We start from the raw sequence: 14,087 nt of genomic DNA, 5'->3' as shown, positions 1-14,087 counted from the left end.
TTGTTATACCTTCTTCTTGGATTGATCCATTGATCATTATGTAGTGTCCCTCCTTATCTCTTGTAACAGTCTTTATTTTAAGGTTTATTTTATCTGATACAAGTATTGCTACTCCAGCTTTCTTTTGATTTCCATTTGCATGGAATATCTTTTTTCATCCCTTCACTTTCATTCTGTATGTGTCCCTAGGTCTGAAGTGGGTCTCTTGTAGATAGCATATATATGGGTCTTGTTTTTGTATCCATTCAGCCAGTCTGTGTCTCTGGTTGGGGCATTTAATCCATTTACATTCAAGGTTATTGTCAATATGTGTGTTCTTATTACCATTTTCTTAATTGTTTTGGGTTTGTTTTTGTGTGCCTTTTTCTTCTTTTGTGTTTCCTGCCTAGAGAAGTTCCTTTAGCATCTGTTGTAAAGCTGGTTTGGTGGTGCTGAATTCTCTTAGCTTTTGCTTGTCTGAAAAGCTTGTGATTTCTCCATCGAATCTGAATGAGATCCTTGCTGAGTAGAGTAATCTTGGTTGTAGGTTGTTCTCTTTCATCACTTTAAATAAATCCTGCCACTCCCTTCCGGCCTGCAGAGTTTCTGCTGAATGTAACCTTAAGGGGATTCCTTTGTATGTTATTTTGTCTTCCCCTTGCTGCTTTTAATACTTTCTCTTTAAATTTAATTTTTGTTAGTTTGATTAATATGTGTCGGTGTGTTTCTCCTAGCGTTTACCATGTATGGGACTCTCTGGGTTTCTTGGACTTGTGTGATTATTTCCTTTCCCATGTTAGGGAAGTTTTCCACTATGATCTCTTCAAATATTTTCTCAGACCCTTTCCTTTTTCTCTTCTTCTTCTGGGACCTCTATAATTCGAATGTTGGTGCATTTAGTGTTGTCCCAGAGGTCTCTTAGATTGTCTTCATTTCTTTTCATTCTGTTTTCTTTATTCTGCTCCTCATCAGTTATTTCCCTCCAGGTGTGGGAACCCCTCCCCCATCTCAGCCAGCCCTCAGGGGCACTGGTCCTGTCCGACCTTCACTTCTCCTCCCCCTTCAGTCTCCCCATGTCCTACCAGTTTGCTTGGGGGTTTCTCCCATCTCCTTGGGTGTCGAGGTCCCCCACCAGTATCTGGCAGGTGCCCTAGTTGTGGGGAGACGTGAACTCTACATCTTCCCACACTGCCATCTTGACTCCACCCCCTTAAGGAGGAATTTAAAGTCTTGGCCTTGCACACAGTATAGCTTTTTAATGTGTTGTGTGAATCAGTGAAGGAGTAAATAAAAGAATGCATAAGTGGAGAATAAATAACTGATGAATGCACTATAAACTTCTAGGAATTGAATGAATATAATTCTACTTTAATTAAAATGTTATTACCTATGATAATATTATCTATTTACTAATTGTTTAAAATTATTCTTTTTAAATCTCCTTACTTAAAATGAGATACAGAGTGTCTTATGGCTAGCCTTTGTTTACAGAATCAATTACTTGCCCTTCAAGAGTCAACTTTCTTTTCAGACTTCATTTTGGAGCCCTTCTTGTCCCATTATCTGACTACCCTGAAGGACTGCTTTTTTAAATTGGCCCTTCTTGGATGACTTCCAAGTCTACAGAATCTCCCGTGAGATGCAAAGAACTGTACTAAATAGTCCAGATCCAGACATATTTGTAGGTAGTGTTTAGTTGGTCTTTTTGCCCACTCTCTCCAGGGAATTGTCTACAGCACTTCATAGGTTTCTTTTTGGAACATGGTTCTCAAACTTGACCCATCATGAAAATCCCCAAGGAGCTTATTATAGAAATAAAGTCCTGGGCCCAAGCTCAGACATACTCTGAATCCCTGGAATGGGTCCTGGGGAGCTGTATCTTTATCAAGCTCACCAGGTGATTCTGATGATGAATCAGATTTATGAATTATAATCCTAAAAGAATAACTTAGATTATTTTCCCCTAAATGTGCTATCTTGCATTTGTCCTCATAGAGACTCATATACAATTTTTTCTGCCAACTCCCGCAGTGTTGAGAGAATATTTTGTGGTATATTTCCTTTGGAAATGCTATGTTTGTCACTGTCACGTTCTCAACTCTGTTATAAAAGCAGTCCCTGGTGGGAGGAAAGCCTGTTGACAGACTTCTCTCCATTTGAGGAGAGCCCATTTATCCCTGCTCTTTGTTAGAGTACTAAGTACTCCATTCTTAAGAAAACAATCACCTGCTGGCTAAATTCAGTGGGAAAGCATTACCACTAGCCAAAGGCAAAAAGGTAGAATGGTGTTTAATACCTTGTGTTCTTGAAGCTAGTAGAAACTGTATGTAAAGCCTATGCTCCTTAAGGTGTTCAATCTAATCCATCCTTCAGATGAGGGAGAAAGAGAATAACTGATCCTGGACCATTATCTCAAAAGGTCTGATTATCTCAAAAGAATTCTCATCTTTCCAACCAGGTTAGATCATCTAGAAATGATTAGTAAGAAATCAATTTGCTTCAGGACATCAATTTAGAGGGTTATATTCCCCTTAGGATAGATCTTGGGGTCCAGCTCACTCTGGAATGCCTAAGTCCATTCCCCATCTTTGTAACCATCCCATCTTATCCCAGCTGTTTTATTTCTGGGGAAGCCTCTTAGACTGACAAATGTTACTAAACTTCTGTTATTTGAGCAGAGACAACACCAGTTTCAGAAATGCCGCTGTTCTTCTGTTCAGTATCCTTCATTTGTCTCAATGGTCAATAGCATTTTAAGCAGTGAGGGGAGCAGAGATGTGAGTTTAGTGTTCACAAAAGTATTGACCTTGAAACCAGACTTCTTGGATGGGACTCAAACCCAGCCGCACCTCAGAGTGGGACTTGAATCCATGATCCCTGACTTAGGAGGGGACTCGAACCCACTGTCTTTTTTTTAATACATCTTTTTTGGAGTATAATTGCTTCACAATGTTGTGTTAGTTTCTGCCATACAACAGAGTGAATCAGCTATATGCACACACATATCCCCATATCTCCTCCCTCTTGAGCCTCCCTCCCACCCTCCCTATCCCACCCCTCTAGGTGGTCACAAAGCACTGAGTTGATCTCCCCGTGCTATGCAGCAGCTTCCCACCAGCCATCCATTTAATTAAAACTGCTCACCTGGTGTCAGGACTTACTGAGGCTCAGGTTCTTTTGTCTCAGTGTAGAAAGAATTTAGCAAGAGGCAAAGTGATAGGTAAGAAGTGGATTTAATAGTATAGGACACTCTTGAGAGATACAAATGGGCAGGCAAGGGAGTACCACCCTGAGAACTTAGTGGGCTACACTTTCATAATCAAAGGAAAAGTGGGGAGGGGGAGAAGACCATCTTCTTCCTCATTCTTGAGTAGACATTAAGCTTCCATCATCAGCTCCTCCTCCACTTCCAGCAGGGGAGTTTTCTGTTCCTACATGGTCAACCTGGGACTGTCATGGAGCTATTCAAATCAGCAGAAAGGGGGTAACATACGCTAAAATATGGTAAGTCATCTCAGGTTTCAGCATAATGAGGGTCTTCTACTTTGGAATGTCACCCTTCCCCTATATTTTTGTTTTTAGTGTGCACAGAGGAGCATGTCCTAGGAATCATTAACTTACTGACCTCACTAAGCAGGATGTGAGTCTCATTGACTTGATGTATAGCTTTGTTGTTAGTTTTGTTGTTAAGCAAGCCTGCTTGGTTTCGTTGCTAAGCAAACCTGCTTTCTTGAGTGATCATTAACTTTTAGGGGTCTCCCATAATTTTCTCTCTACTTACAATCCCCTAGTGGGATTAACTATTTAATCACCTATTCTGTCCCTTTACTCTGTCCTTATCAATCTGACAGCACTGGGGCATCTTTTTGGCCACTTGTCAGACTCTGGTAGGTGACTTACCTGACAAACACAGTTAACACTTGACAATCATTCTCACTGGCATTTCCAGTACTCAGTTGACAAGCCATGCAATTGGCAGTCTGTATAGATTTGTTCTTGTGGCCAGTCATCTGGTAAGCCCTCCAGAATATGAAATTAAACAGACATTCTGATCCTATCCTGCTACTAAATACACAAAGTGCTGGGACAATGTGGCATAAGCTTTGGCAAGCCTAAAGTCCTTGACAAGAGTCAATACATTTCCGGCAGCTTAAAATGAACTATTGAATTCTCCTGGAACAATCTTGATACCTTAGGCAGAAAGAGTGGTTAGACCAAACTCAGAGAAGTTGAATGGAAAACTTTAAATTAGGGAGAGAAGAAACTGGAGGCTTTGAAGTGAGGGACCTTTGTAAGAGCCAGGTGAGAGAAATGAAAGATGAAATCTGCTTATACAGTAAGTAGTTCTCCATCCCCCCAAAAAAGAAATGAGTGCCGCCATAGATCCAGAATGGGGGTTACAAATATTACGAACCCTTAGTTCTTTTCTGATGTTGGATTTCCCAGAAGCAGACACTAAGCCATGGAGTCATATGCAAATATTTATTAAGGAAGTATTCCTAGGAGAAACTGGTAAGGGAGTAGAAGAAAAGACAAGGGAGAATATTATTTTGGGCAAAGTCTTAACCTCAGCTCAATGCTACCAGGGAGACTTGGAACATAAACTTCACCTCTATGTTCCAACTCTTGGCAAAGGAGAAGAGCTTCAGACTTCAGTCTTAGTCATTGGCTCCGGGCTGCTGGGGCAGGGTGGGTATGGGGAGTAAACTCCAAGTACTTTCGGTTCTTTGCTAGGACAGGCAAAACGGTTCAAGGACAATCCTCTATAGACAGTTGCAGGTACATTAGAAGAAAACACATAAATGCCTGTGGAGGCATCAAAGACATCCAAGGGGATCTGAACAGACCACAGACAATGTCTACTATAGTTTTATTTTCCACTCTGCCACTGACCACCCTAAAGGAAAAACACTGTAAGCATCCACATAATCTGAAAAATGCAATAGTGTAAAGCAGATTCCTTAGGCAGGGAAAGAGTGATTTATTCATCTACACAATATTTCTTGAACACCTGACATATCTGCCACTCCCTGAACTAAGTACTTGGATTTGAAGATGAATGGTTCTTTCCCTTGAGGGTGATAAGAGCCATTATTGAGTTATGTATAAAATGCTACGGGAATAGTCCCCAAAGCAAAGTTGGTGTACCCAAGGGCAGTGAGGGTCACTAAGCCTGGGACACATAAAGCATTAGTAAAATAGAATTGACTCCATAATAGAGTAAATAAATTTGTACTTATTTAATAACTGAAGAGATGACATTTAAAAAATCTCAAACAGGAGCTTCAATGGCCCACACCAAATCACAATATCTGCACCACATGAAGTAAATTTTACAATAAAGACCAAGTAGAGCCTAGGATTTGATCCAAGTTCTTGTACTTGACTCCCATGAGGGTCATGGAAGAACTAGGTCAGCTACCTAACTTGTGTCTCTGCCCCGACGGAGAGCAGATGAAGGGGCAGTCATGCCTAGAATAGGAGCAGAAATGAGAACCCCAGAGAAAAGCCATCAGCAGAAGAGGGGTAGTCTTTTCCTAATGGACCAGGTCACAGCAGTAATTGGGCGAGGTGGAATATTTCTTTCCCCTTGATTCACATACTCTAATCAGAAGTCCCTGGGCTGCCTTGTTCTGCTACAAGTTCAGATATGCCAACAATCAGTCACTTTCAAAAGTCATAACTTCTGCCAATAGATTCTGAACCACTCAGTTTCTATAGGAGGAAGATACCTCAAAGGCTCCGGCTAAGCAATGAATGCTTTACACATCAGTGACAAGCTAAACTTGAGCCTGTCCATGAGAGATGAGCTTGTCGACGCCCTTCTGGGATATTGGTCTGAAGAACAGCTAGAGGGAAGCTGAGAATACAGGACAATTCGATTCCACAGCATGGCTCCGATAGATTGAGCTCAAGGGCAGGGTTCCAGCCTCATTCATCACTAGATTCTCATCTTAGGGCCTAGAACAGTGCTTTGCATATGTCACCTTTTCATACGTGTGGGCAGAAATGAATTGAGAGAAGCTGAAGTGGTTGATGAGCTACGATTACGACTCCAAGGGACTCCTTTTGCCAACCATGTAAAATCTAACTTGTAGCTAGAGAGTTCAGATTTCCATCTTCTGGCTTTCATTTACTTATCTAGTTTTTTCTTCCTAGGTTCTTCTTCAAAAAGAGTAAAACAGAGTGCACATTGCAAATAGAAATACTTGTGCTTGGTAAGTGCAAATTTTAGTTCATACTTGAAATGTTTTACTGAATTTGAATAATATCTTCAAAATCAAAATTTATTTTTCTTTTCAAAGTTTCAATTGTTTGTTTTAAAATTAAAGAATGGGTCAAATAGCTAGCTAGTGGGAAGCAGCCGCATAGCACAGGGAGATCAGCTCGGTGCTTTGTGTCCACCTAGAGGGGTGGGATAGGGAGGGTGGGAGGGAGGAGGGAGACGCAAGAGGGAGGAGATATGGGGATATGTGTATATGTATAGCTGATTCACTTTGTTGTACAGCAGAAACTAACACACCATTGTAAAGCAATTATACTCCAATAAAGATGTCAAAAAAAAAAAGAGAATGGGTCAAGAAAATAAAATTTTACATCACATAGAACAATTTGATAATTGCCCAAATTTTACCTTTTGCAGGAGTTTTCATTTAATTAAAATTCATGTATTGGTTACCACACTATTACTATTAATTACAATGTATACATTTTTTCTTTTGTAAAAATAATAAAAATTTAAAGTATTAATCCATTACTTCTTTCCTCATGCACAGTAATATTTATTTTTTATTTTTAAAAACTCTTTACTGGTGTAATTATACATACAAAATCCAATAAAAGATCATTTTGGCATCTATGTTTATTTTCTATTTATTGTTCTCATTTCACTTCACAAATTGAAAATCATTCATCATATAGAGGAGGAGGCATAAAGAATGATCTGCTGGACAGGGAAAGACAAATACCGTATGATAACACTTACATGTGGAATCTAAAAAAATGTAACAAACCAGTGAATAGGACCGAAAAGAAACAGACTCACAGATATAGAGAACAAACTAGAGGTTACCAGTGGGGAGAGGGAAGTGGGGATGTGGGAGGTACAAACTATTACATATAAAAGAAGCTACAAGGATATACTGTACAACATGAGGAATAGAGTAAATATTTTATAATAACTATAAATGGAGTATAACCTTTAAAAATTGTGAATCACTATATTGTACACCTATAACATATAATATTGTACAGCAACTATACTTCAATTAAAAAAAACTATCTGCTCTGGGTGCCAAATACGCCAGGCCCCCAGCACTGCCCCTCTACTTCCAGTCCTGTGGTTTGCCCCTTGCATACACAGGTTTGGGCACACTGACTTCCTTCCTGCCCCCCAACTTCAGCATTTGGACAACTGATATTCCCTTTACCTAGAACCCTCTTGGCCCAGATAGCCGTAAGCCTTAACTCTAATATTACCTTGTCAGTAGTACCTTCCCTGCCCAATTTATTTAAAATGCAACTTCACATCTCCTTCTGTTTCCCACCCCCTCACTCCAGACCCCCACTGATATTGCCTAGTCCCATTTCTAACCTTATTTCTCTCCACAGCAACTGTGAATTTTATTTGTTTACTTGTGTTGTCAATCTATTTCATGGAGGATTAATAGGGTGTGGAGTGGCCTATGATATAATATAATAATAATAGGGCCTCTCACATATGCTCCTCCTTAGTCTGCAATAACCCAGGCCACCCTCACTTCTTCCTTGTATTTCAGTCACCTCTTCATGGTTTTGCCTCTTTCATCAGAGTCTTCTGAGGAAAAGGATCCGATCTGATCTACCCCTTTGCCCCTCACTGGGATCATCACAGGTTCTGTGTGGGAGAGACTGCTAGATACCACCCAGTTTATTTCCTCTTCCTGGCATACAGGCGGACCACATTTCCTAATCAACTTGGCAGTTAGGTGTGGTCATCTGAGCGAGTTCCAGCCAATCTTTCGGCACAGGTACAGAGTACCTCTTCCAGGACTAGTCCATAGAAACCTTCATTAACTCTCCCCGTACATTCCCCCTTTCATACAATCATAGCAGCCTTGGACGCCTCTTGTTGAAGGTGGTAGAGACACCAAATGGAAGGACTCAGGCTTCTGAATCCCTGTTTGGAGGAGACACCCCCACCCCCATAGCTCCACCAATGCCCTCCCACCACCACAAACTTAGACCCACGCTCCTGCTGTGTTAAACCTCTGAAAATTGTTATAGTTCACTGTTGTTATAGCAGTCAGCTTACCTTAACTAAACAGTCTTGCCCATAGGGCATTCTTTCCCAGAAGACTCCTGTCCCCAGATCTTTCTTGTGTAGATTTTCAACAATGTATGTGAGACGGGATGCTTCTGTAAGGCTCCAGTGGTCAGTAGAGAAATCTAGATAAGGCATCCAAGTCCACACTAGCTTTCCCTCTAGGTCATGAGGAATTGGGAAGAGGGAATCTTGCCCCTGCCACATAGGAGTGTGACACATGGTTCTAATACACTCCACTATGCCTGTTGCTTCTTCATTTCTAAGTCTCATGGACTAGAGGTGGAGACATCTCACCTCCCCTAATCCATGTACTCCCCCATGTTCTTCACCTCTCCAGGATCAGAGCAGAGTTTTAGAGAAAATACAATAGGAAAGGAAGAAGTATTTCCTGATTGAAATAAACTGGACTGGGACCAAGAGACCTGGCTCTGTGTTCTGGATCTGCCAGTATTGTGTTGTGTTGCTTTGAGCAAACCTCTTTTCATATCTGTGTTCTTTTTCGTTTTCTGGAAATTGTATTTTGAGTCAGGGATTGTCCGGGGAGATACCCTCTCAGTCATTTACTTCCTCTGGCTTCACTCTGGACAGAAAGATCCTTCAAAGAGCTAAGACTTGGCTTCTGGGTATTATCGGTTCTTCAGGTCCTTGTGTGAAGTGAGAATTTTACTCTCTTTTCCTTTCATGTTTTTCATCTGGCTCCTCCCTTCCTGTCTCTGGAGGACCCTACCTTATGGCATATGATGCTGACGACTTCTCATTAGTAGGGTGTTTGCCTTTGGGGTTCATCAGGATGCACTATGTTCTGCTTCCAGTCACAGGCAATCAGGAATCTGGCCTCTTCAGATGGAAAAGATTGGGAGAGTGTCAACTTAAGTTACAACCTCCTGAGCTCTATGGCTAAGCAGCTTCTAGGAAGCCCCTTTCACCAAGGCTGAGTCTGCTTCCCCACCATTCCCACCCCAACACTCCTACCCACCACCCCTCACTACATAAACACAGTAGATGGCTCTTCCTCTCATGGGCCTTCAAGGGCTGGCTAAGCCATTGAGGTGTGACTAGCTCTCTCTTGCTTATGGGCATCCGTCAGTAGATTCTTTAAGCTTTAATATCTGTTACAGATCCTCCAGGAGGTTGGGTTTAAAGCAGACATGATTATTTTCTATACTGAGCATGTCCTCTGGTGGCTGAAGCAAGTGCTCAGTACTTATAGAACTTCAAGATCAACCAGTTCGATTCGGTTTACAAGCTCTTCATGGTGGGTACACCTCTGTTTACATTACATGCTCATTACCCAGCACTCCCCCACATTCCCTCTGTTCTCAAGCCTTACTTTGGTATCTCTTGATACCCCAAATAAGCTATATTTTTTCACCTCTCTTGAACCTTTTCACACATTCTGTTCTTCTGTTCTCTGGTCTAGAATGTGTTCACCATCCACCACTATCCCCTATTCCTTCCATGTGGTTAACATGTGCTCATCTTTGAGATGTCAGCATAGGTGTCATTTCCTTTGGGAAGCTGTTATTATCCCATTAAATCTGAGTTTGATGTCCTTCCTATCTAAGAGGCTGCTTACTTGCCTGTCTCTCCCAAGCAACTATAAACTCCCTCAGAGTGGTGGCTCTCTCCTTTTCATCACTGACTCCCAAGGGCTCAGCACAATGTCTGGAATATCTGTTGTTTAACGCATAATTGCTGAATAAAAGCTGAATGGAGTTGCTATGAGTGTTATATTTTGTATCTTTGGGCTGTAACAGAAACCACAAACAACAGTGGCTTTATTAAGAACATTTAATTGTATGTTTAACAAGGTGTCTAGAGCTAGGTGGTCCCAGGTTAGTCATGTGGCTCAATGGGATCATCAGGATCTAAGCCCTTTTATCCTTTACTCCACCATCATTAACATGGTGATTTTCATCTTCCTCATGATCTAAAGATGGCTGTCATGCTCTAAGCATTGCATCTTCACATATTTGTAAAGGAAGAAAACGTTCTCTCTCTTTTGTCAATAAGGCATTCTTTCCCAGAAGACTCCTGTCCCCAGCTCTTTCCCGTGTATTTTACTGTTGAGAACTGGGTCACATGCCCACTCTAAGACACATCATGACTCATCCTTGGGGCTTTTATCTGAAGTCATGCTGCCCAGACAAAGTAGGGCTTCTTCTAGCAAAAAAAATGAGTGAATAGCTGATCAGTAAGAAGTGAATGATGACTGCCCCTCAAGTCTTTCACTAGGTTTTACTAAAATCGAGGACCCTTCTCCATATCTGAGTTCTACTTTAGATTGGTGCTACTTCAAATGCAACATTTGTGATGGCATGTTCTTCTATCATGTGGGCACCTCAGTAGCCCCTCTGGCATGAAAAGCTGTAATTGTCTTTATTCTCATCAGCCACTTTCTCCTGAGCCAGAAAGCATGTTGACCTCTCCTGAACTTCAAGGTGGGCGCTCGTTTCCCCTCAAGGCAACCAACAACTATTTCAGGCAGTGGAAAGAGTCAAGCATCATCCGCCAGTAGTATTCATTCTCAGTGAATTTTCTTCCATGGCCAAAGCTGCAAGAGTTTTGTTCAGTTATTGTGTCCTGATATTACCACATCAGGACTAGATGTAATAAAAAGGCAATAATAATATGATAAAAGTTTTTATCGTGAACAAACTACCCAACTCCTGAATGGATCACAGTGCACCTATTTTTTTGATAAAAATAACAAATTCAGTGGTGGTTATACAAGTGTTGGAATCTAGATGACATCCCCAATATTTAGCCTTCCTAGCTCTTCCTCCCTCCATCTACTTTACTTATCTGAAAACTTTTTAAACTAAAAAGGGAAAGGGAAAGGAATCAAATTATTATCATTATACTTTACTTTTAAAAAGCTTGTTTCTTCTTGGTTAGTGTGAAGATGATGATCTCTTACTGAGTGTGACACACGCTACAGTTGGGCTTTTACAAACATCATCTTAGATCCTCATATCAACTCTATGCTCATTGCTGACGTGTTATATACTAGCAGCCTAAATTTCAGATTTTAAGTGATTTGTCCAGAGTCATCAGTAGAATAAGGATTAGAATTCAGATTTTCCCAATTCCAAAGTGATCCCTACATTCCCCGTCATGAACCAAAACCTCTTCCTTCAATTTTCATTGTCACCCCCAGTATGCTCACTACTTTTCCAAAGTCCATAAGGTTTTCAGTCATCTCACACTGGTTAACCCTTCTGTCTCAGGTTTTTGGCAAAGTGGCCAATCCCATTCATTGGCTGAGATATTTATGGACAGACATGCAATTATTTATCTTCCTAGTTCAACAACTTAAGTCTGGAGGCACTCACATCTAGCTCAGCAAATAAATACTAAGAATTAAAAAAAACAAAAGTATAGGGCTTCCCTGGTGGCACAGTGGTTAAGAATCCACCTGCCAATGCAGGGGACATGGGTGCGAGCCCTGGTCTGGGAAGATCCCACACGCCACGGAGCGACTAAGCCCGTGAGCCACAACTACTGAGCCCATGTGCCACAACTACTGAAACCCGCACTCCTAGAAGCCCGTGCTCCACAACAAGAGAAGCCACCGCAATGAGAAGCCCCCGCGCACAGCAACAAAGAGTAGTCCCTGCTTGCCGCAACCAGAGAAAAGCCTGCGCACAGTAATGAAGACCCAACGCAGCCAAAAATAAAATAAATAAAATAAAATATATAAATTTAAAAAAAAAAGCATCATTGCCTGCTGAAAAAAAAAAAAGAAAGGATAGATTAACAGACCAATCCTGTGGCTGAGGAAAGTATGTCCTCTCTTTCCTTTGTAAGCCTTATAGGTAAGGCATGTGCTAAGAGATTTTAAAAGCACCTGAGAACAGCAGTGACAAGTAGTGATTGTTCTGAGTTCGCAGAAGCCCCGGTGGTTTTGACATTTCCCCAAAGAATTAGCCGGGAGGTCCAGTTCAGATGGAGGAGGAAAGTAGGAAGGACCATCGGGCTTTGCTCAACCCAGGAGAAGAGAATGAACTGGTGAGTCTTCCCTTCTTTTTATTATAGTTTCTCAAAGTGCCTGAGCCTGTGGGCTACTTGGGGTGATGCTGGCTTTAGGAACTGGAGACGTTTAAGTCTGGTAAGGCTCCTGGAGATCCACAAGGCACACCTTTATAGTGGGGGGCCTGCAGGGGCGAGAAAGTTGTGTCTTCTAGATGACGGCATTCTTGCCAGCCTCATGTGCGTTGACTGGACCCGCGAAGCTCCCCCCAGCCGTTTTGCAGAGTCGTCGGTGTACACTCCCACACGGTACTCATTGAGGTGTTCCTCCTTATCATCTGGGGCTCCATATAATTCGACAAATTCAGGCAAGACCTGAAACACTTTTCTAAAAACAATTCTTTTATCTTTAGTATATCTGAATAACTTAGTGTCAGAGTGCTTGGGGCTGGAATCATGCCTTACAAGAGCCAGGAGAGATTCTAAGCACCAAGTACTGAAGAAGGAATAGAGCGTGACCTGGGATTTAGCACACATTAAAAAAAAAAGTTCTCATTTCTCTGATTCTTTTTTCCCACTGCCACTATCACTTAACACAGATAAATCTTGAAAAATAATCATGAAAAAGTTGAAAACTCCTGCAATAGCTCTTTGGTGCTGAGGAGTTTAGATTTATTATTTTATTTGATCCTCAGAACTCATGGAAGGAATTAATCCTATTTCATAGACAAGAAATCTGAGACTTGGGAGGTTAAGTATCTTGCCCAAGATCCTCAGCCTTCAAGGGCCAGGCTGGGAAACCAGTTCACTCCTTCCCCCTCCACACCCCGTGCTGTTCACACTCTAGCTAGGCAATGAGAAAGAGAGATGAAGAAAAAGGGGGGATGGAAGAGAGAGGGCTCACTGGAGGGTGGAAAGGAACCCAGAGGGCGTGGTTCATATATCAGAAAGGTATCAGTTTCGTGCCTGGTTTTTCTGGTTCCCCATGAGATCCGTGGGAAATCCAAACCCACTCTCTCCCCACCTACCCGCATTTGTGAACCCACAGAAAATAAGTGACTTCATGTATACCTGCACTGTCCAATAAGGCAACCACTGGCCACGTGTGGTTTTAGAGAAGTAGCTGGTTCCAACTGAAATGTGCTCTAGTGTAAAATACACAGAGGCTTTTGAAGACTTAATGAAAACAATGTGTAAAATATCTCATTAATAATTTTTACATTGGTTATACATTGAAATGGCAATGTTTTGGATAGCTTGGGTTAAATAAAACATATTGTGAAAATTAATTTCACTCGCTTTTTTTTACTTCTTTAAAGTGGCTACTGGGAAATTGAAATTACAAAAGTGGCTCACATCGGTGGCGTACACTATTGTAACCCACTGATCTTGACAGTGGGACAGTGTTCTAAAATCCTTGGACCGACGGGATGCAAAGAATTAAACCTACTCACCTGTGTTCACAACCGAACACCTCTGTGCCAGATCTAATTTTTTTTCAGCATGTCGATAAGCATTCATGAAAATCTCTGGCTGCTCTTAATTTTTATCTAACTAGGTGTTGCATTTGTGAAGTTTAGAGCCTCGTGTTTTCTGTCTCTTAACCATAGAGAGGGCGTGAGTATCAAAGGATTCAATATCAGATCAGGAGCCGCTTTTCTTCTTTTTTGCTGGTGATCAAACAGTTCTAGAGAAGTCCACCAAAAAAACGTTGTTAGGACTCCCAGCTAGGCTTACCTCATTGTCAGGGCATCCTGGGGAGGGGAACGGGCTGTCGACCTCTCCATAAATCTTACTCAAGAGCTTAGGCAGAGAGCACAGATGCAAAACG

The 14,087-nt window shown here is 41.6% G+C and overlaps 1 protein-coding gene across 1 annotated transcript in view; it reads left to right on the top strand.

The window, feature by feature from the left end:
- The first annotated feature begins 6,267 nt into the window (after positions 1-6,267).
- Positions 6,268-14,087, top strand: part of LOC309660383 (putative cation-transporting ATPase 13A5) — a 122,823-nt gene continuing 115,003 nt past the window's right edge. Inside the window, 1 exon segment of the mRNA XM_082460975.1 lies at positions 6,268-12,295. Within this exon segment, the coding sequence (XP_082317101.1) occupies positions 12,233-12,295 (63 nt within the window). The 5' untranslated portion in view covers positions 6,268-12,232.

The sequence above is a fragment of the Balaenoptera physalus genome, assembly GCF_965194825.1.
Source record: "Balaenoptera physalus genome assembly, chromosome: 4".
In the NCBI taxonomy this organism is placed as follows: domain Eukaryota; kingdom Metazoa; phylum Chordata; class Mammalia; order Artiodactyla; family Balaenopteridae; genus Balaenoptera; species Balaenoptera physalus.
Note: the sequence above shows the minus strand (reverse complement) of the source record. Positions and strands in the feature narration are given on the sequence as shown.